Here is a 23160-nt window from a genome sequence, read left to right as displayed (position 1 = left end):
CAAGCAAAAGAGGGGAGGAGAGGTAATACATGCATGCCCCCATATCTGTGGGGGTTCTGTTCCAGATAGCTGAATCCATGGATATGACGGAATGCCCCCCACCCTTCACAGAGGAGGGGAACAGAGCTCCTCTCGCCTCTGGAGGGTGGGGGGGTGTTCACTTGTATCCACGGATTCAGCTATCTATTCCCCTCACCTCCAGATGCTCTTCTGAGCCAGGCAGAAGCCACACACAACAGTTTGCGGCCTTTGCTGGGCTCAGAATGACTCAGAGTAAAAAAAAGTGACTTCTGATTTTTCAAAATACTAGACATGACTTTTTTTAATGCTTTATACTAGGAGACCCAGGGAAGCCCTCAGAGCAGAGCTCCCCTCACCTCCAGATGAGTTGCATGTGGAGGAGGCACATGGGGGTGGGTTCTCAAACAAATGAAACTGTGGATACAGGATGCCCCCTGTATTTGAATTCTGGACACTCATAAGTATAGATAAAAGCATAAATACCCCAAGAAAGGAGAAGCCAGCACAGATCCCTCCCTACCCAAAATCACTAGATTAATAATACAGTGGCTAGATGTTAAAAACAGAAGGACTATATTTACAGGTAGCCCAACTTCAGAAACCTAGTTCCCAATGTAGCATTATCCACCACAATTTTTCCCTCGACAAACAATGTTTCATATAGTCACATAAAAACTAATACATGTTTCCAAAGACTTCAGAGGTTGTATTTGTCAAGCAATACATTAAGGCCCAAAAAAACTAAGCACTTCTGGCAGAAGACAGCTGAAATCCTACTGCCTGAAAGTACCCTTCAGATGAGGGTGAAGGCCTATGCAAGTATTCACACATATAACAGCAGAATGCAGATCAAAAAATTTCTCACTGGGTGGCTGAAATCTTGACTGTCACACTTGCATGTAATAATGTCAAACACACCTCCAGCAAGATGCATCTCATAAGAACTAAAACTTTTTAAAATGTTGACAGGATCTTATACCAAATTGAAAACATTCAGCATCAGAAAAATGAATATGCTGATGTACTTTTTGCCAACATCCTTCTACTAAATAGAAGTGAAAATGCTGTGATTTTGACTGAACTAGTGTTGGAAGTAGTAAGCAGACATATTTAGATCAAGAGAACTTAACTGAGTACACTTCTCTCACGTATTCAGATTTCTATCCTGAGGATGCATGCTGAGATTTCTTGAGAAATAATGCTAACAAAACTATAATTATGCTGAGTAATGTAGGCTTCTCTCTTTTCTCTCTAGTTGTTAGCTTTGCTGACTTTCAGTGTGCTCAGTGTTAGCAACTTCCTAACACAAAACAAATGATTAAGATCTGCCTACCTACGCTATTCTTTGCTGCATGCCTTTCCAAAGTGTTCCTTCTTTCACAAGGAAATTCCCATTTCTTTGCCTCTTTTTTCAGCCCTGCTCTCAAGAAGCATAGCCCCCAATGAAGATCTTTAGATAATACATGCAACAATTTGGCAAGACAAATTTGGAAGATCTCAGCTTTATCTAAAACAAGAGGTGCATAAAGGTGCTGGAAATGAAAAAAACAGGAGGAAACATTTTACCATATAATATATGGTGGACATGTTCAAAAGCAAAAAAAATATTGATCACAGATGTATGCACAGATATGGTTGTTCTTATTGGTTAAGGCTGCATTTATGCCCATTAGGACTTGCTCCCCTAATTCTCTGAGATGAGTACAAATCCAGGTGGATTAAAGGGCTGAACTAGAATTGCCCTCCTTGAGATTCTCTATGCCATTTTTGTTTGATATGGGACTGGATCAGGTGGGAGCTAAGATCAAGCAGTGGATCACTGACATAGAGTGCCAGGAAGATCTTAATAATAAATAATAATAAACTTTATTTATATCCCGCCCTTCTCCCTAAAGGGACCCAGGGAGGCTAACAACATGTAAAAAAACAGATTTTAAAAAAACATTAACACATAACAGATAAAAACATTTAAAAACACATTAACCGAGGCCATAAAAACAGTAGTCAGATTAAAAGACAGAATAAAAGAGCAAGTCACAGAGGAATCAAGCCTGTAAAAAGCTAAAAGATGTAACAATGTCAGCCAGTTCTGTTTCAAGGAAGAGTTCAGATATATAGCTGCCCCAGCACCCTATCTTTTCCAGTTGGAGATTCCAAGCCATAGAAGGGCGTTTACATTAGGACAGTGTGACAGTTTGCCCTCAGCTGTAGTGGAAGGACACTTTCGGAAGGTTCCATTCTTAGAGCGATTGTATCCTTGTGGGGCAAACCAACCAGAAACCACTGATCACGCTTTGCTGAACTGTGATTACTATAAGGATATACAGTTGTCTCTTATCTCCCCACTGTTAGAAGGGTTGGCCAAATATCCTACTCAAGATTATAGACACTCTTAGCAGATATGAATCCAGATATCATGTGGAGGGTGGCTAAATTTTTAGCCGCTGCAGTTAATATCGGGAGGAAGAGAGTAGATCATGGCCCACTAGGCTATTCATAGAGGATTGTTAACATTCATATCATACACGGTAAGATATTGGGGTGAGCTTTTATCTCTATATACATTAGAAGAACAGAAGTAGTTTTCTTTTTTATTAGTAGTCATTGTATTTAGATTAATCTATTGTAATTACACTAGACTTAATCTTATCTATACTTTGTATTTCAGTTGACAAGAACCTATGTTAGGATGCTTTGATGTGTTGTATGTATGCTCAGTTCTATATGATGGATGTACTGACATTTTTATGCTGGTCAGTGACCATGATAAAACTGAACTGAACATGTATGGTGGACATGTTCTAAAGCAAAAAAATATTAATCACAGATATATGCACAGATACGGTTGATTTTTAAGAACAAATGTACAATTGAAACCCGAAGTATTTTTGTTGGGCATGATAGATGAATATGTGGAAAAGAGTGAAATTTTGTTCTTATATATGTGTGGCTAGAATACTTTATATAATATTGGAAAACCATGGGTATACCATCGATAGAAGAATAGTGGACAAAAGTCATGGACTTTACAGAAATAGATAAACTCACGATTTTACTTAAAAAGAAATTAACAGAAACCTTTATGAACAACTGGAAACCAATCATTCACTTTTTGCAAGAGAAAGTAATGATTTAATGAATTCTGGATTTGAAGATTAGTCCTAAGAGAAACTGTTGGAGATACAGCTTTTGTATGGCTGGAAATTTAGATCATTAATATAAACGCAGTAAGTACGCGTAATTAGAATTTTTGGCTTTGCTCTTGCAACGCTATTAGATAATCCATGTAGTTTTTCTTTATGTATTAATGTTGTTTTTTTAATATTATAAATAAAACAAATATACTAAAATAAGAGGTGCACACAGGCACTAGAATGTAATCACCACCAAACAACCTATTCCTTAAAGAGTTCCAATACGATCTATGCATGATTATGTTATTTAATATTTTCCTCCTTATTTTACAGTGATTCTCCTTCTTTCTCCATATACATGCATTGATGGCTCTGTAATCCAGAAGTAATAATGTTAAACTCAAGGATTTTTTTTATCAGCATTTCAAATATATCTGGGCACTATTGTCAATAGCAGCTCTTTTGCACAGCACATTGTGACAATTTGTCTAAAAGGCCATTGCCAACGCCTCCAAACTTACTGTACCTCCTACAACATGTCTGTCATCTATGCTTTGCTAGGCTTAAGATCAAAATTGATTCTTATGTAAGAAATATGCATCTTCCCCCCCTCCACCCACCCACCCACACTACTTTGACTTCATCAAGACGAGATGTACACTATGCTGCAATCTGTCTCAAAGCCAGATGCTCTACCATGGCTCGATTCAGACAACACACCAAGCCGCAGTACACTCTAAACATAGTTCAGAAAGCAATTTGTACTTTGATGTTGTACAAAGCTGATTTTAGAGCTGCTTGTCTGCTTTCCATTTGTACAGCATGCTGTAGGTATAGCGGCTTTTGCAAGTGAAGCAATGGCTGTTAACTACAATCTGTCAATTCAGGCAAAACAGCAAACTACATTAAAGGAAGTTGAACTATCATTATGCGCACAGTCTCAATTAAGCCATTGAATTTCCTACCTGCCCTGCATGTAGGCAGCAAGAGTACAGACCCTATTATCTAAATCTGTTTCAAGATATTTGTTTAGATATTTCAACAAGATCAGACACTTGTTAAAATAACCATCATACCTCAAAGCTAGCATGAATACATAACTGGAAAAATCCTTGCATAGCACATGCATTAGGGCAAGGATACGCCATCCTGTTAAGATTTGTTAAGTTGCCCAACCAGACTGAGTAATAAAGTTCTAATGCTATTCATGAGCATATTAGAAAATTGATACTTACAGCCATAATTAATTCAAAGGGGTGTTTATACACCCTCACAGGAGATTGGTATTTCTGCACCATGGTTGCGAATAATTAGCACTATACAGATCTGAAAAAGAAAAATGATGGAAATCATTAATATGCAAAATGAAAACATTAACCATGGAGACTTTATATGCCATTTCAGTTTACCAGAAATGCATATTCCAGAGAAGTATGCAAGATGAGGCCTTTCTTAGACTTCTATTTCAGGACCAATAATTCATACCAGTTTGACTATAAGAATTTATTCTGCAATAACTTGTGTTTAAAATATTTAAGGTTTTTCCAAACACACTGTGTTTAAATGTGTCAACTAAGCTCATTACAGGATTTGAACTATATTTAGAATTAGACATTTCTATGAGCTAAAATATGAAACATCTACTGCAAGTAGCATATACTAAATCTACTATTTTAAGCAATACACTTCTGGCTCCATTTATAACTGCACATTCAGGAAGTGATTGAGCAGGCATAACAGGCTTCAAGAATTCTGTACTAGGAATGGATAACATACAACCAGAGCATGATGTTCCCAAGGTATAACTTCTACTATACATTTGCTTTCATTACAATCATGAAATGGAGTCTCTAGTTGCAGTTTTGAGTTCACAAACTCTGAAAGACTATGCTCCTATTTACTATGCTTTTACTCATATCCTTCAATTTCTTATGACATACACACTTTTGAGACTATCAATACCAAGTATCCTAATAGAAGTTTTCAGAAGCTTATACCCAGAAGAAAGCCAGTGCATGAGGCGGGGGAGAATCCTGCTTGGGACAGAGGACAAAGGTTCATACCTTTCCCACCTTGCACCAAATTCCTGCCAGTAAGATGCTATTTGCTCCTACTAGTCACTCTGGGGGCAATTTTCAGCAGGGAAACAGCATGAAAGGTGTTAGGCTCTGCTCAGTTGCTTTTTTTTTAAAACTTAAAAAGATGCTTCCAGGTATAAGCATGCTTCTTAGAATCACAATCTGATGAAAAGAGCAATTAGTCTGATCCTCAGTTAACCCCTGAAAGGGGGACTTGCTCACCTCACTGTTCAGCATGGAGAACCCTGTAGTATCAGGCATAAAGAAACCTAGGCCCCTTAGGGAGATTTTCTGAGCAAGACATCTTCCTCCCCTAGTTATCTGTTAAGTAAGCTGTTCCTGTGATTTTTGTTCAAAGTGAAGGAGTGAATACCTTCTCTAGACAGTTAGTACAGCATCCCAGCAAAGTCAACAAATCTTCAGAGCACCAAAATAATCAGGCATAAGCTTTAACTGAAACACACAACTGGCAAAGGCTTTGCTTTTTAAAAACACAGAACTGAAACAAAGTAGATAGAGTATTTTTTGAATAAAATCTTATAATTTCCCCCTTCTACTTACTATTTACTGTACTCTATCGATACACAGGATTAATATATGATGACCGACCAATACATGTATTTAGCAGTTACAAGTCCTAGTGAGTTTAAAAACATTGTTATAACCAGGATAAGCTATGCCAATTCAAATTCTGACTCAGCCTGTCACAGATACCTAGTGTGACTTTTTCTAAGTCACTCTTCTCCAACTGGATAAAGCACTGTATATTACTGGTGATCTGAATGCAACATAATTTCTAGACCACTTTTCCCAGAGGCTCAGGTCTGTTTTCTATTGTTTATAATACAAGTACTTAAATTGTTAAAAGCACAAAAGATGAATGATTTCATTCTCTTCATTGTAAGCACAATGAGTAATCTAAGGAACAGCTTCTAGCTATACATTCCCTTGTATGTCTGGTTAATTTAACTTTCCTGGAACATCACAGAAGGGAGTGAAATATATAGAACTGGAGAATAGAGATAATTAACTGCCTCCAGAACATTTAGATTCCTTTAAGGAATCTGTGGAATTACTGCCTGCTATGCAAAATGCCAAAAGAGGTTCTATTAGTATCCTACACTAATCTTCTGTACACAACAGGGTAATGATTTCTAACATCCACTCGAAGGGTAAATGAAACCAGGACGTTGCTGAAATTGAGGAAAAAGGCCCTCCCAATCAGCAAAGTCTCCTTCTCAAAATGTCAATAAAGACAACTGTTTCTTCCAAGAACTGTGTTTTAATTTCACAAGAGTTTTGTAAGCCTCTAAAGATAAAGAATATCAGGAGGGGGGGGGAGCAGTGGTCCATTTGCAAGTCCAGATTGAGACAACAAAACAAACACAAACATTTCAAAAACCAGCACTCTTTCTCTCCTACCATACCAGAAGACTGCAAAGAGAAATTTGTTATTTTGCAAATAGCCCAACATAAATTATCTATTAATAGCAACTAAGTTGTATGTTTATCTGTTCCATATACTTCCATATACTTCTACCACAGACACACAGAGCAACCACACACTGCAGACTAGTTACCTCTTGATAATGAGCTTTTAGTCCATTTAATTTGTATATTTTAGCCTCCTGCAGTACCCAAAGCCCTAAAGGTGCATAGGTAGGAGAATAAAAGCCTTCTCTAAACTTGCATAGCGGAAAGGGTTTGTGGATTACATAAAATGATCAATTTACAAAACACAAAAACTGCCCAGAGATTGTGCCTGCTTGTGCTTGTCCTATGTAGAAAACAAAACACCCAGGGCTTGAGGAAGGCAAGAAAAAGGGAGGCAGAGTAGAATGAAGATTGTGAGGCAAAATAAAGAACGCACAAGTGAATAGAGGAATTCTCTCAGGCTAACCAAGACATGTCTAAAAAGCAAAGAGAAGGGGATCATAGTACAAAGAGAAGTCAGGCCATTTCAGGACAGGAAGGGAAGAGACCAAAGGGAGAGGGAGAGGAGCCAGGGAGCGAGGGCATACAAGGGGATGTGGGAGGCGGATGCTCAAAAGCAATGAGGGTACAGGGAGAAGTAATGCGTTGCCTGGGGGAAAGGCAAGCGGGGCAGAAAGTCTGCAAAGTGCAGAACAAGAGACTTGGTAGAGCAGCGAATACCAAAAGAACTTCTATTATGCTAACCTTCTGCACACAACAAGGTAATGCCTTGTAACACCCACTCAGAGGGTAAATGAAACCAGGACAGGTTGCAAGGAGTCTCCTCAGAATGCCAGTGGAGGTCATGGTGTCTTCCAAGAACTATGCTTTAATCGCACCAGAGTTTTGTAAGCCTCTAAAGCAGACAATTTCAAACACCGTGCCATGGCACACTGGTGTGCTGCGGGGGGGGGGGGGTTTGGGGGAGGGTCATTTATTAGCAGGGCTGTTGGGAGATGCGTGACCCCCATTGGCAGCACAGTGTGTCTTGTCAAAGCTCAAAAAACTGGTGATGTGCCTTGACAGTTTTAGGACCTTGTCAGTGTGCCCTGAGATGACAAAGGTTGAAAACCACAGGTAAATAATATGGGGGGGGGGGAGAGGAAAGGAAGCAGTGGTCAATTTTTCAGCAAGCTACTCAAATCATCATGCTGGGGTCCCTAGAAGCCCTCCCCTCTCCCAAAGGTGGGCGGGGGCCGTAGAAGCCCCCCTCTCCCAAAGGTGGGGGGTCCTATAAGCCCCCCTCTCCCAAAGGGGGGCAGGGAAGAGAAGGGGGCCTGGCTTTGGGCTGGGGAGGCTGCAAGATGCGAGGAGAGGTGCCTGCCAACCTCCAGCCTGGAGAGGCCAAAGGAAAAATGGGGGGAAGCGGGGGCAGGACTGGTCCCTGGAGGCGCCTGCCAGTCAATTTGGGGCATTTGGTGGGCCGCTGTGAGATACAGGAAGCTGGACTAGATGGGCCTATGGCCTGATCCAGTGGGGCTGTTCTTATGTTCTTATGTTCAAGGGGGGGCGGGAGAGGAGGAGCAGCAGGCGAGGGGAGCAGTAGGGTGGCCGGGGGGGGGTTGAGGGACCAGGGAGGAGACCACTCTCAGTGCGGGGGGCCAGGGAGGGCGAGACGACAGGGGGAGCCCCCACCGCCGCTCTTACCTTCTATCGCCAAGGCCAGCTGGTCTCTCGCCTCATTGTCGGCTCCCTCCCCGTCCTGCTCTTTCTGCCACCGTCGCCCTACCCGAGGGGGGATGTTGCTGCCCCCCCGCTGGTGCTGAGAACGGGGGGGGGGTTGAGCGAGGCGGCGGCCCGGCTCGTTGTTAACCAGTGAAAGGACGGAGGAGGGGCCCGGCCGCCTGCCAACTTGCGCGCCTGCGCAGCAGAAGGCTCGGCTCGCGCCCCTCCCCCCTTCCTCGGGGGGCGGGGACGGAGCGGACGTGTAGGACACGCCCCTTGGCGCGTGCTCTCCGGAGGTTGGCGCTTTTGGGCTCGCGCAGGCGGCAGATACTACAAGAGCTGCACGCGCGAAGGAAGGGGCTGCATTGCAGGTTTTGGGCGGGCTTGTGTAGCTGTTCGCGGGTGGGTCTGTGCAAGCGCGTGGGGCTGCAGTCCTGGCCACGCTTTTCGGGGAGTGAGCCCCACTGTCTGTAAAGGAACTGACTTCTGAGGAGACGTGCCTTGGCTTGGGCTCTGAGGCTGCAGTCCTGACCCCACTTTCCTGGGAGTAAGACCCATTGACTAGCATAGGACTGACTTCTGAGGAGACGTGCCTTCGCTTGGGCTCTGGGGCTGCAGTCCTGGCCACACTTTCCTGGGAGTAAGTCCAAATGACTCTAATGGGGTTTACTTCTGAGTAGACATGCACAGGCTTGGGCTGTAAGATGGTGCTTTTTGGGGGAATCTTCAATATGCAACAAAAACACATGTTCTGTCTTGAAAGTGTATTTATGTTATTGATTGGAGACACTTATCTCCCACCTTGCCCCTGCCCATGTACATTCCCGAGGTAGCTTACAGAACTCCACAACAAAAGTGCAACTAACACACAACAGGTCAAAAAGAAAATAGGTACAAAGGCACCTGCTGTTATGTTGGCATATGACACTACTGAGATGGGCCAAATCCAAGGGATTTGGCCCGAAATCCCATTGACTTCATTGAATGTAAGCCTTTAATCAGGTATGCACTTATCTGGGAGTAAGCCCCTTTCAACATAGTGGGTAAACATGTACGTTATTGCAGTTGAACAATTGAATGAAGGATTAATTAGCTAAAACTTTATATGCTTTATTTGTTGTATCATTTTTAATCTTTATTGTACATCACCTTGACCATAGGAAAGGTAGAATATACAACTTTAAAATAAATAAATAAATAAAACTCATATGGCTGCTTTACAGTGCAGCCCTGAACATGTATAGTAAGGAGTCAGTACCCTTCAAATCAGTGGGGCTTAATCCCAGGTACATATGTGTAAAATTGCATTGTTATGTAATCAGGTGACCGCCCTTAAAAGTAGATGTGTTTACATGTTGAAATAATTTTCAGTCCTTCTGCTATTTATGCTCAAATATCTCTAGGAATTCTGATTGCTAGGGTTAAGTCCTTTCTGCCCAATATTGCATATACACAACAGGACTGAATTTGTACACTTGTGCGCTGGGCAAAAATGGGTTTTAACTAGAAGCCCACATGTTAGCAGGCTGTCAGTGCATCCATCAACAGAGGAGGAGCTGTCACTCAGTGGTAGAGCACAGGCTTTTCATGTAAAAGGCCCTAGGCTGTGCTCCCTAAGGGTTCCATGATCCCGGGTTCAATCCCTGGGACAGCCCAGTAGAAAAATTGGCACCTATCCAACATCTTACAGAGCTGCTGTCAGCCCACCAGCATTAACAATATGGAGCCAAAGCACAGTCCTATGCATATCTACTTAGAAGTAAGTTCCATTTGGGTATAGGATAGAAACCTAAATGTTCTGGATTCTCATTATCTGCATCACTTCGGGGCATGTACCTGGCTGACCACCCTTATGTGACAAGTTCTAGCCATGCTACTAAAAGCAAGAAGTGCATAGAACATTGTGCCTTCCAGTTAAGTGTGATATGCCACAAAATCAAATACAATGATTGTACTGCATGTAGTGAGTTGCTGTGCTGCTTTTCATTCATTTTGGGACAACAAACACAGCATAACTCCGTCTCCGCAATAGCACGCTCTACAGTTGAGGTGGCACAGTATTATATATCAGGATCTGTACTCCTGTGCGTCTACCACAGGGGTGTCCAAAGTTTTTGGCAGGAGGGCCACATCATCTCTCTGATGCTGTGTTGGGGGGCCGTGGAAAAAAAGAATTAATTTACATTTAAAATTTGAATAAATTTACATAAATGAATATTTTAAAGATGAACTTATATGGTTGAATGAAGGTCTTGAAATAGCTCAAGGCCTCTAAAAGGCCTTGCGCAAAGCAAGGCTGGCCTTTCCTTTGTTACTGCTACTGCATCACAGATGTGAAAACAAGCAGTGGAGGGAGCCCTCAACCCACAGCTCACACGAGAGGTCAAACAGTTGCCCTCACGCTGAGAGCAGTTGCGTCGGGCCAGTGTGGGCTCCAACAAATCTCTGGAGGGCCAGAGGCTCATTGGAGACTGGGGGCTCCCTGAGGGCTGCATTGAGAGGCCTTGAGGGCCGCAAGTGGCCCCAGGGCCGGGGTTTGGGCACCCCTGGTCTACCACAACATCTCTGAAGGTTGCGTAGGATTCTGGGATATGCGGGGCACTGTTTCTACAAGGTTTCAGACTGCTTAGGCTAGCTATGACGGCATGTCTTTAGAACCCCTCCAGTGACTCGCTGTGAGTGCATGTTGCAAGAAAAGATGGGACAAGCTATCTTTCGTGCTGGTTGTCTGTTGTTACCAGTCTCCTAATTAAGGAACGCCTCCTGCGCAGCAATGGAATTCAAGGGGACCAAGGGATACAGTTTGGAAGTCTATTTCAGTGGCTCATATCAGCATAACTACGTACTGAAGAAAACAAATGTAAGCAGTTTCCATGTCCTTAAGAAAGAAAAAAATAAGTATTTATACTGTCATTGAGTCATTTTTTGTTAGCATCACAGAAGCGGAAGTCTGGAAATGACTAAGCAGTGGATTCACTAGGGCCTTTTGGATTAAACAAACACTAACCAGTGTTTTCTTTTTTTAAATACCAGGAATAGGAATGGAAAGTTCAAGTCTAGATGGTAACACAGTTTGAAATCATAACACAATGAACTTTTTCCAGACAAAAGGTATGCAGTTTACTAGTGGCAGCGGGGGGGGGGGGGGGGGGCTAAGTCTGTTATGTAAGGTCAGCCCTTAAGCTGCCAGTATTGTGGGTTTGGCTAGCCTGGGGAAGAATATCTTGGTTTCTTTTTTTCCTTTTAAACATCAGCAGACCTTTCCTCCACGTAATCCAGTTATATCTAGCTATAGTATACGTTTCTTTGCCAAGATTACTCCTGGATAAGTAATTTAGTAAATTGTAGTCTTCGTATAATTGGTAGGAGTCAAAAAAGAAAAAATTGACTGCATAGTAAACAACAAAGTACATTTGTTTTGAACCCTCCAAACTCCTAACTGTATTGCTGATCAAGGACTAAAAGTGGATCATTTTTAAAAAAAAGGGGGGGGGAGATTGGGAACATAGTGTTTAAGGAGGCAATCAAATAAATAAGCACATGTTTTAGAAGATGATCAGATAAATACAACTTGTTATGGCTCCATTTTGGTCAGTCTGAGATTGCTTCAGCTATGTAAGATTTGTGAGCAGTCTTATTCTGTTTTAGGAATAAATGTAAATTTTTGTGTTTTCTTATACAAGTAGCAGAATGTAGTAAGAATATATATTAAGGGCTGAAGTTATTAGTGTCTTGTTTGTTTTTCTTCATGGCAAAAATGTTTAGAGAAGAGAGAGGGTGAGGAGTTCAGCTGCTTTTTTTATATAAGTAGATGATGATGTGTTTTTTCCTGTGCTGGAGATAGTTTTTCAGAAACGAAATATAAATAATGACATTTGTTTCTGTACAGTTCTTTTTATAAGTAAACAGAACATGTGGGGGGGGGGGGTCCTCCAGCATTCTTTTTCAAAATTATTTTGCTACAGATTTTGACATATTGCCTAAATAGTTTAAGAGCTTTCAGTTTAGATGGTTGTTTGTGTATGTGTGCGTGTGGGTTTAATCTATTATATTTTTAGAAAGTTGAATGCAAAATGCATACAGATTATTGTAATGGATGTTCTCTCAGTTTGATTGGGGGGATGTCATTTTGTAGCTACAGATAAGTATGTGCCCCCCCCCCCACACTTGAAAAAAGTTTATCTCTTGTTTATTCTTGTTTTTAATGCTTTTATCATAAGCTGTCTTGGGCATCATTTTATGATGGAGGCTAAAAAATGCTTCAGATAAATATTGAAATATGTTGGGAATAAAGAATCAGTGCAGCTGTTTTCTTGCTGCTTTAGGGGAGCGTGCTGATCTTTGTGAGGGACAAACAGGACTTTTCTGGACAATCTTTAAGTGATTTGACTGGGCATTGGAGGCCGTGCCAATCTATTTCTTCCTCTCACTCAGGAGAATGAGGTAGTGGGTAGCACACAGGTGGATGCTGACAGGGTGAGGGGAGTCTTCAAGTATTTGCTTTAGTGAAGTGTGTGCATCAGGGACCTCAAAGGGCTCCACAAGCCCAGTTCTTGAACAGGAGAGAGAGAAAGTCTACAGCAAAAGCATCCAATTTTCAACAAATAGGTGTGACAGTACTTGATTTGAGAACCTCTGCCCTATGCCCTTGGACCTGCAGTTAATGCCCTCCTTAGCAAATTGTTGCTGTCATCTGAAGACCTGGCTATTTCATCAGGCCTTTGTAAATCTTTGTAAATCTTTTTTACTTCCATCCTCAAGAATGGGAGCTTCCATTCCCGCTATGTGCTGTGTTATCCTTTAGCTATTGTTCTACAGCCCAGTCTTACGCTTGGGCTCTGCTGATGGAACTAGTGTTCCAGGGGTGGAGCATGCTTTACGGTGTCGTAAACACCATTACAGAAGTGCACATAGTTACACACTTCTCAGCCTGTTGTCCTACGTCTTGGCACAAGTTAAACCCACCCCCCAGAACAAACCATTTCCCCTTCCTATTATCTACATTAGAGAGAATGTCAGCTGCAAGAAAGAAACTGGAGCCATGCTTTCCCATGATCTTACAGGTTGGAGGCAGGAATACTTGTCGATTAAGCCATTTCTGCCCAATGTTGCATATATGCAACAGGGATCAAATGGGTACACCTGTGGGCTGGGCAGAAATGGGTTAATCAAACATCTATCAATGAGAACCCACAAAAATCTTGATTTGGCTGGCTAAATAGATCTATACGCTACACAGGGGTCAGCAACCTACTGCCCACTGGCTGGATCTGGCCTGCCATGCCAAGTAATCCAGATTATCACTGGAGCAGGTGGCCCTTTCCCCTGGGAAGCAGCAGCATCAGGACTGCCATAGGCTGTCCAGCACATGACAAATTGAGCAGAAGACATCACTGCCCAAGCCAAACTCTGTGGAGCCTGGCAACCTGAGAGTATGGCAATGATGTGATGATGACTTAATCGCCGAACATCCAGAAGTCATTGCTGATCATAGCCCCTATGCCAAAGAAAGTTACCAACCCCTTCAGTGAAGTATGACACAGTGCAGCGGCAGTAAAGAAGGCCAATTCTATGCTTGGGATCATTAGGAAAGGTATTGAGAACAAAACGGCTAATATTATAATGCCGTTGTACAAATCGATGGTAAGGCCACACCTGGAGTATTGTGTCCAGTTCTGGTCGCCGCATCTCAAAATGGATATAGTGGAAATAGAAAAGGTGCAAAAGAGAGTGACTAAGATGATTACTAGACCGGGGCACCTTCCTTATGAGGAAAGGCTACGGCGTTTGGGCCTCTTCAGCCTAGAAAAGAGACGCCTGAGGGGAGACATAATTGAAACATACAGAATCATGCAGGGGATGGACAGAGTGGATAGAGAGATGCTCTTTACACTCTCACATAACACCAGAACCAGGGGACATCCACTAAAATTGAGTATTGGGAGAGTTAGAACAGACAAAACAAAATATTTCTTTACTCAGCGTGTGGTTGGTCTGTGGAACTCCTTGCCACAGGATGTGGTGATGGCATCTGGCCTGGATGCCTTTAAAAGGGGATTGGACAAGTTTCTGGAGGAAAAATCAATTATGGGTTACAAGCCATGATGTGTATGTGCAACCTCCTGATTTTAGAAATGGGTTATGTCAGAATGCCAGATGCAAGGGAGGGCACCAGGATGAGGTCTCTTGTTATCTGGTGTGCTCCCTGGGGCATTTGGTGGTCCGCTGTGAGATATTGGAAGCTGGACTAGATGGGCCTATGGCCTGATCCAGTGGGGCTGTTCTTATGTTCTATGTTCTTATGTATGACAGTAGTCTAAAAACGGCTCATTTTGGAAAATACCTATTTTCAGCAGCTGTGACTTACTTGCAGGAAGTTACTAGTTAATGCATTTTGTAGCTAATGTTGCAAGCAAAGTAGCATTGCTTAATACAGGGGTGTCCAAAGTTTTAGGCAGGAGGGCCACATCAGCTCTCTGACACTGTGTCGGGGGCCGGGGGAAAAAAAGAATTAATTTACATTGAAAATTTGAATAAATTTACATAAGTTTTCATAAATGAATATATTAAAGACAAACTTATATGAATGAGTGAAGGTCTTGCAATAGCTCAAGGCCTATCAAAGGCCTTGCACAAAGCAAGGCTGGCCTTTCCTTTGCTGCCGCTACTGCATCACAGACGTGAAACATCAAGCATTGGAGGGAGCCCTCATCCCACAGCTCACACGAGAGGTCAAACAGTCGCCCTCACGCTGAGAGAAGTTGCATTGGGCCAGTACGGGCTTCAACAAATCTCCGGAGGGCCAGAGGCTCATTGGAGACTGGGGGCTCCCTGAGGGCCGCATTGAGAGGCCGCGAGGGCCGCAAGTGGCCCCCGGGCCGGGGTTTGGGCACCCCTGGCTTAATACAAGGAAGCAATATTTTTGCTCGAGATACAAAAACAGCATTGTTTGAAGAGCTGAGAGAGTTTAAAACATTTGTTAAATTCAGTGGTGGTTTCTCTACACTTGCTGTGTGTGTAGGTGGAGGGGAACCTAAAGATTGTTGTGATTTCTAAACAACAATAATGAATGCAGTACTTGTAGAACACTATGTTAAAATTTGTTCCTTTCCAAATTCTGCATGTCTCCATTGATGAATTGCTCTTTACAGATATTATTTGTGATAAGTTAGTCCAAAAACAACTATAAAGTAAATGAAGGCTGTAATTCTGTACACCAGTGTTTCTCAAATTGCGGGTTGGGAGCCACTCGATGTGTTGGAAGCCAATTTCAGGTGGGTCACGTAGCACCTAGCTCAGCTGAAAATACAGAGCTGAAAATACAGGTTGCAGGGCTGCAGGCCTGGGTGGGTTCCTAGTGAGAGAGAGGCCTGGTGCTTTGCCCTGAATAGGTTGGAAGATGGGATGCTGGAAAGGGGGGAGCACTGTGTGGTTGGAGAAAGATCCAAGTGTGCATTCTGCTTTGACTCCCAAGTGGAATGTTTGAATTCTAAGCTATGCAAAATAACAGCACAAGTGTGCTGTGTAATGGGACCTTTGGTTGATCTTGGCTTATGTTTGAAGCCTAAGGGCGCAATCTTATCCTGCGCTGGAACAGGCAAGCCAAGAGGCTTGCAGTGTATCCAGAGCAGGATAGGTGCCCAAAGCAGCTCAGCCAGAGGTAAGGGGAAACTTTTCCCCTTACCTACAGGTAAGCCACCCTTGCACCTAAGGGTCTCCTCGAATTTGCACCACCTCCTGAGGTGGCACAAGTCTGAGGAGAACGGAGCGACTTGAAGCCACTCTGAACTCCCTGAGAACGGGGGTTGGGATCCGGCATAACTGCCAGGTCCTAGCCCCACCTTCCACTCCCTGTCTCGCCGCTGGGGCCACCCCCACCCGCCCTCCCCCCACCCTGGAACGCCTCCCTCCCACCTCCTCCCATCCTTGGCCGATTCAAGACTCGGAGCCTCTGTCTGCACAGAGGCTTATTCCAGCCTCTGCAGGCCAGCACGCCTCTGCGCCAACTCATGAGGAGGAGCACATTTGCAACCCTCCTAGGCTGGTGCAAGGGACTTGCTTTGGCCCAGGTGCAGCTCAGGATTGCACTGCACATCAATGATGTAACTTCTGGACATTATATCACTTCCAGTGAGTCCCAACTCACTGGCATTGGATTGGCATTCTAAAAAGGGGTCCTGGTGCTAAAAAGTTTGAGAACCACTTCTATAAACCCTTTCCCGGGAGTAAGCCTTATTGAACACAGTGGAACTTCTGAGTCAAGACGTGCAGGATTGCTCCAGAAATTAAATTTGGTTTTATGTAGAAATTCATTTGTGAATGTAGGTATAAAAGAATATCAGAAACATTTCTATTGTCTTGTATACTAAAATGCTTGCATTTTTTAAAGAACTTTCTAGAAAAAGAAAGGTACAGCCATGTACAAACTGGTTTGAGTGATTTCTTAAAAAACCATCTGGTGGTAGATGCTACTGATTTGAAGTGTACATTCACCCATGGTTTCCTTAGACATGAGTTTTAGATAGCACCATTTTCCTCTATGGTTAGAACTAGTGTCACACAGTACTGGATCAGCTCCATTGTTTGTTTTCTACTGCTTCCCAATTGCATGATATTGTTTCACCTCTTGTCATCATCCTTGCGTACAAAAGGATGGATGCCTCTAATTTTCAAACACTGCAGGTTCTTAAAATACCCACAAATGAACACTGCAACACTGGGTTGTCCCTTAGTTGTGATAAATGGATAAGTCAGCTTGCCCTTGAATGATGCTTAATGTCTGGAAAAAAGATGTGTCAAACTGTTTGGCAGTATAACCCTCCCCCTTTTGTTCCTGATCCGCGACTCTCTAGCACAGCCATTTTCAACCACTGTGCCATGGCGCACACATGTGCCGTGAATGGTCCCCCAGGTGTGCCACAGAAATTCAGGAGAGGGCCATTTATCAATAGGACCATTAGGGGATGTGAGCCCCCATTGACAGCTCAGTGTGCCTTATCAATTGTCAAAAGATGATGGTGTGCCTTGACCAGTTTAGTGCCTTGCCAGTGTGCCATGAGATGAAAAAGGTTGAAAATCACTGCTCTAGCAGTTGCTCAGTTGATGGAAAATGCACATTGCACATGTTCAAGGGGCATGTTTATTTTGCTTGTCAACACTGAGGTGCACTCAAAGTGCTGCACAAGACAAATGTAAATAATAGAAACCATGCACAAAACAGCAAGAAAGTAAACCAAAGAAGAGCAGTTATAGCACCAGAATAATCATTGAATGTTTGCCTGAATAAAAGAATATTTCAGGCCCATTCAAATCAGAAATATGAGTGTTCCAATACTGCAGCACTGCCACCAAGAAAGCTCTGTCCCTAGTATCAGCCTCTAAAGGCCAGCATTTAAATAAAAAGAGATAAAGTTCAAGGTTCCTAAGGATGAAAGACATAGAAGAGAAATCAAAAGGCTAACTAAAGCAAAATTCTATATACAGGCTGGACGTAGTCCACACATGGGGTCAAATTAGATGTCCCCTTAAATACATCATTAACAAATGCACTTAAGCCATTTCTGCCCAATGTTGCATATACGCAACAGGGATCAAATGTGTACACCTGTAGGCTGGGCAGAAATGGGTTAAACCTGGCAACTCCTACAGTTCTGAAGCAACATTGAAGGAACTGTCTAGTTGGGAAGAGGGGAGGGGATTTCAGAGTGTGCAGCTTTTGCCAAGGTCCTCCCGTGCTTGCCCCTAGCCTGGGCCACTTCCCAGCCAGTTTTCCCCTGATCCTTCCCTGCACTGCCACCCTTGTCTGCTTACCTGCTCCAACAGAAGACAGGGAAGGTTCTGCAAGCCAGTGGCACTTGTGCATAGCCTCAGAGACTTGCAGTGGTACATTGAGATCCACTACATTAAGGCCCTGATAGGATAGGGCTGTTAATACCTTAATAGTGCACACAAAGCATGCCCTATCTCCTGTTTCCTCATAAGATTAAAAGCCAATCTGGCAGAGCTGAATACACTTCAAGAGGTCATTAAGATAAACAGAGGGTACTTATTTGGCAAGCATTTCATTTACATTTGACAAACTCCTTTCTCCTATCCTCAGACAAATGATATCCCAGACAACATGACTGGCAGATAACTGCTTTCAAAGCCTCATCTCCAAAGTGTCACTGAATAGGGAACATTCCTAAAAGACAGGCTGCAGTACTTAGCAAAGTTCAGTCAGCCTGCTGTTCTGGGAAGCAGGAAGTCCACCAGGCTTTAGCACAAGCCAGTATATCAACATTAGACCCAAAAATAGTACAGTAGTTCCGTCACACCATTGCTAGTCGTGTGGTGATTAATTCCATAAGCTAATGATGCGTGGCATGAAGAAACATTTGCTTGGCACTAGGTTCAGGAAAAGGAAATCCATTTTGTGGGTGACCCACAGTTCATGTTAAAATGAGAGAGAAATCTCTCTCTCCTTGTTCTAGAATGTTCATGAGGCCAGTAGAAGTATTGTGTTCAACACGTATCCACAGATGTGGAAGCAGGTGCTCCAGAGCTACTTGTTCTGGAAAGCCACTGCCATTTCCTTTTCTTCGGCAGCAAAGAGCAGTCTGCCTAGGAGCTTTATGTGGCTGAAGGCAGGAAGAGAGCAGAGATTTGTCACAAGTTGGGCTTCTCTAACCAGAACTTTCCTCACCTCATTTCATTTCAGCAGCACTTACTGAGACACCCTGCTATCCTAGAAGTAGATTGTGTGTGTGTGTGTGTGTGTGTGTGTGTGTGAAAGCCTGTGGCTTTCGCTGGGGCTAGAGATTCTTTTTGGTTCTGAGGAAGAAGCAAGTCTAGTCCAAGGCTGTCATAAAAGAGTTTTATTCGTCTAAAACAGGGATAGCCAGCCCACAACATGGCAAATGACACTTTTTATGTAGCGAATCTTAAATGTGCCACTCCACCTTAATGTTGATTTTCACAATTACCACAATAGCTAAATTGAGTTTCCAAGTTCAAGGGCAGTATATCTCTTTGTGTCAGAAGTCCAGAGCAAGAAATACACCCTATTGACTTTGGGCCCAAAGTCCTATCCAATTTTCCAGTGTCCGTGCAGCCATGCAGTGTCCCCATGCCAATGGGGCATGCACTGCATCCTGCACTGGGGAGGCAGTTGAAGAGGCCTCCTCAAGGTATGGGAACATTTTTTCCATTACCTTGAGTCTGTATTGCAGCTGCACCAGTGCTGGAAAGTTGGATAGGGTTGGGCCCTTTCTCTCCTGTCCATCATTCTTTTTTCACCTTTCATCCAGTCTTCCAACCAGAGCAAATCAAGCAGAGCGTGTTTGTCCACTCATCATCACAATGACAGACATTTAATAATGTTATATGCCTCTATCATATTTTTCTCCTAGGGTCAAACTACATGCTACAGTAAGCCTGTGATTCTCTTAAGAGATAGGTTTAACACTCTGTCACGTGGTCCCCACTTCCCTGAGCAGTGAGCAGTCCCCCAAAAGACATCCCTGCACACCAAGATACTTTCCATCTAGAGCAGGGGTGCTCAATAGGTGGATCGTGATCTACCGGTAGATCGCGAGGCAAAATGAGTAGATCGCGGAGTGCCGACCCCCCCTTCAGGTGCCTCTGGGAGGAAATGCCGGGAGTAAGGCCCATTGTACTCAATGGAGCTTACTCCCAGGTAAGTGTGGCTAGGATTGCAGCCTCACAGCCTAATCCTAGGCATGTCTACTCAGGAGTAAGTCCTGTTATACTCAGTGGGGCTCAAGGTACACCAACATACATTGTACACATAAATGTTATATGTTACGATGGCGCAAACATTGTAAAAAAAACTCTGGTAGATCTCCGGGCCTTGCTGGGTTTCAGAGTAGCTCTCGAGCCAAAAAAGTGTGAGCACCCCTGATCTAGAGCTATTTGCTGCAAGTAGAAGGGAAAGGGAAAGAGTTAATTCCACCCCTTTGTGCCACAGACCCAATCCATATCCCCTCCACCACAGCTGCTTTTTTCTATTTTTTTAATAATGCATGCCCCTGAGTCTTTTCTGCACCCCATATGAAAATGCTGCTGACCTGTTTAGTCATTCCATGTAGGGTACTTAGTCTACCTCTCTGGAAACTGTAGTTGCCCTCCTCTATACCATTTTCAGTGCTATGATGTCATAAGAACATCCTTTTTGATATGTGGTGACCAGAACTGAACGCAATATTCCAGGTATGGCCTTACCATTGATTTGTACAATGGCATTATATTAGCCATTTTATTCTCAATACCTTTTTTAATTATCCCAAGCATAGAATTGGCCTTCTTCACTGCCGCCGCACATTGGGTTGACACTTTCATCGAACTGTCCACCACCACCCCAAGATCTCTCTCCTGATTTGTCACAGACAGCTCAGAACCCATTAGCCTATATATGAAGTTTTGATTTTTTTGCCCCAATGTGCATGACTTTACACTTACTTACACTGAAACACATCTGCCATTTTGCTGCCCATTCTGCCAGTTTGGAGAGATCCTTCTAGAGCTCCTCACAATCTCTTCTGGTCTTCACCACTCGGAAAAGTTTGGTGTCATCTGCAAACATAGCCACCTTTGCTGCTCAACCCTGTCTCCAGGTCATTTATGAAGAGGTTGAAAAGCACCGGTCTCAGGATAGATCCTTTTTTGAAGACATCCTTTTTCGAGATGGGACAATCAGTCGTGAACTGTACCTAGTATTCCAAATGTAGTTGCGCATGTACTTGTATAATGGCTGTATGATACTGGTTGTTTGCTTTCAATCTGTTTCCTTGACAATCTGTTTCCTTGATAACTTCGTTGAATGTATCTTGTATTTACTTATATTAAAATGTACAAACCAACTCTTTGAAGGGCAAAATAATATTTAATGTACAATCCTAATATACATAATTAACAATTCAGCCTTTTCCTTTATTTCATTTCATGCACCACTTTGATCTTCATCCATTTAGACAGCAATCCTATATGTCCACAGTTCCCAAACTGTGCTCCACAGCACCCCAGGGTGCTGCAGCAAAATCACAACAAATTGCGGAAGAATCAAAACAGAATGTCAGCCAAATAAGTTCAGCTGACAACATTCTGACCTTCCAGTGTCAATGCACCATTGCCTAAGGTTTTATGCAGAGCTGCTTTGGCACATGTCTGAGAGCCAGTCCTGACTCATGGAAATGACGAATCAGGATAATGATGCATCTGTAACAAGTTTGGCAAGCCCCATCCCATAATCATCATCCCACAAAACAAGCAAGTTTTCCATGCCAGGGCTTCTGAATGGATGCAGAACTCAGTATAGCACAAGCCTTAGGATTTATAAACCAGTAGTGCATCTGCCAACATCATGAAAAGGGGAAGGAGTTTCAATATTATTTAATGAAATCCCAGTTGTTGAAATAAAAGCAAAAAGGCAAGTTTGTGTCAATTTAATGTTTGGCAAAATAGCATCCCAGAGCTGGCTATGAGACCCCTAGTGCCTTTGTGGCTTCAGACTGCTGACATTTTGGGGAAGTAGTTATTGATTGGTGATCTTTCTTTCTTTCTTTCTTTCTTTCTTTCTTTCTTTCTTTCTTTCTTTCTTTCTTTCTTTCTTTCTTTCTTTCTTTCTTTCACTTGGATGTTATTAATAGTATTTACAGGTAGAGCCTATTTATCCACGTTTGTTCCATTCCGTGACTTGGCACAATTAACAAAAAACGTGTTGTGCTGAGTCCATAGAGCAAATAGGCTGCAGCCTGACACTTCCGGTTGGAAGGAAACTAAGGCAGGTGTTCTCAATTCCCTCCCCTCCGTACTCAGCCCTCCTGTTGCCAGCTGTCCTGCTTCTTTCACAGTTGGAAAGGTGAGCTTGCTTGGGAAGCCTCTGTGTCCCAGGCGGCCTCCCAACAGCGCTGCAGGTTCTCCTCCTCCTCCTTTTTGCTCCTGCTGCTGCTCCTGCAACCCTCCCAACCACTATCATGGAAACTCCTATGCCCCGGAGCATTCTGGGACTTGTAGTCCGGCTCTCTGCTCACCGTCTCCTGTCTCTCCAAGGCTTCCCAAGAGCCTGCATCATGGGGGGGGGGGAATTCAGCAAACACTACCTCGGTTTTTTAAAGCAATTCCCTCTCCTCCCCCTCCTGCCTCCCCATTGCCAGCTGCCCAGCTTCTTTCACAGGCGGGATGCTGATCTTTTAAGAGTCCAGCCCTATGCATTTCTACTTGGAAGTAAACCCCATTCCAGTCAGTGGGGCTTACTCCCAGGAAAGTGTGGAGAGGATTGGGCTGTAAATCGCATGCTTTGCTTGGTGGGAATGCTTTGTGATAGCCTGCACCATCTTGGGGGGGGGGGATTTGGCAAACACTCCCTGGGTTCTTTAAAGCAATCCCCTCTGTTGCTATGGCACCTGCCCCTGTGTGTGTGTGTGCGTGCGAGAGAGAGAGAGAGAGAGAGAGAGAGCGCTCCACCCCACCTCGCTGCACGTATTCTGGCTACAGAGGTTCTTGTCCCCGCTTCCCCTTTTCAGCCTCGGCTGGCTCAGGGGCTCCAGGAATGTTACTGTTCCTTTGCAAGGGGAACCTCTTCCAGGGCTCTAGGGCTATTCCCTGTCTGGGCGAGGTGGAGTCTTTTTGCAGTGTTTTGGGCTGCCTGGAAATGGTGGGCAAAGGAGGCAAAGGTGTGTGTGACATTCAGTACCCCACCCCATTCGCGTTGAGACAAATCTGCAGATAAAAATCTGTGTATAAATAGGCTGCACCTGTATATGTTAATTAAAAGAGGAGAAAAACTGTAG

The 23160-nt window shown here is 43.4% G+C and overlaps 1 protein-coding gene across 2 annotated transcripts in view; it reads right to left on the bottom strand.

Annotated features, from left to right (window-relative positions):
* SEC14L1 (SEC14 like lipid binding 1) overlaps nucleotides 1-18270 on the bottom strand; it is a 57534-nt gene extending 39264 nt beyond the window's left edge. Inside the window, exons 1-2 of one of the 2 annotated variants that reach the window (XM_066613563.1) lie at nucleotides 18182-18270; nucleotides 4391-4481 (exon numbers count right to left, since the gene is read on the bottom strand). In XM_066613563.1, coding sequence (XP_066469660.1) covers nucleotides 4391-4453 — 63 coding nt within the window. In that variant the 5' untranslated portion in view covers nucleotides 4454-4481; nucleotides 18182-18270. Of the gene's footprint in view, nucleotides 1-4390; nucleotides 4482-8353; nucleotides 8559-18181 lie in introns of those variants that run through there. The other variant, XM_066613562.1, reaches the window with a different exon arrangement.
* Between the last annotated feature and the right edge of the window lie 4890 nt (nucleotides 18271-23160).

The sequence above is a fragment of the Tiliqua scincoides genome, chromosome 2 (genome assembly GCF_035046505.1).
Source record: "Tiliqua scincoides isolate rTilSci1 chromosome 2, rTilSci1.hap2, whole genome shotgun sequence".
Lineage (NCBI taxonomy): Eukaryota > Metazoa > Chordata > Lepidosauria > Squamata > Scincidae > Tiliqua > Tiliqua scincoides.
Note: the sequence above shows the minus strand (reverse complement) of the source record. Positions and strands in the feature narration are given on the sequence as shown.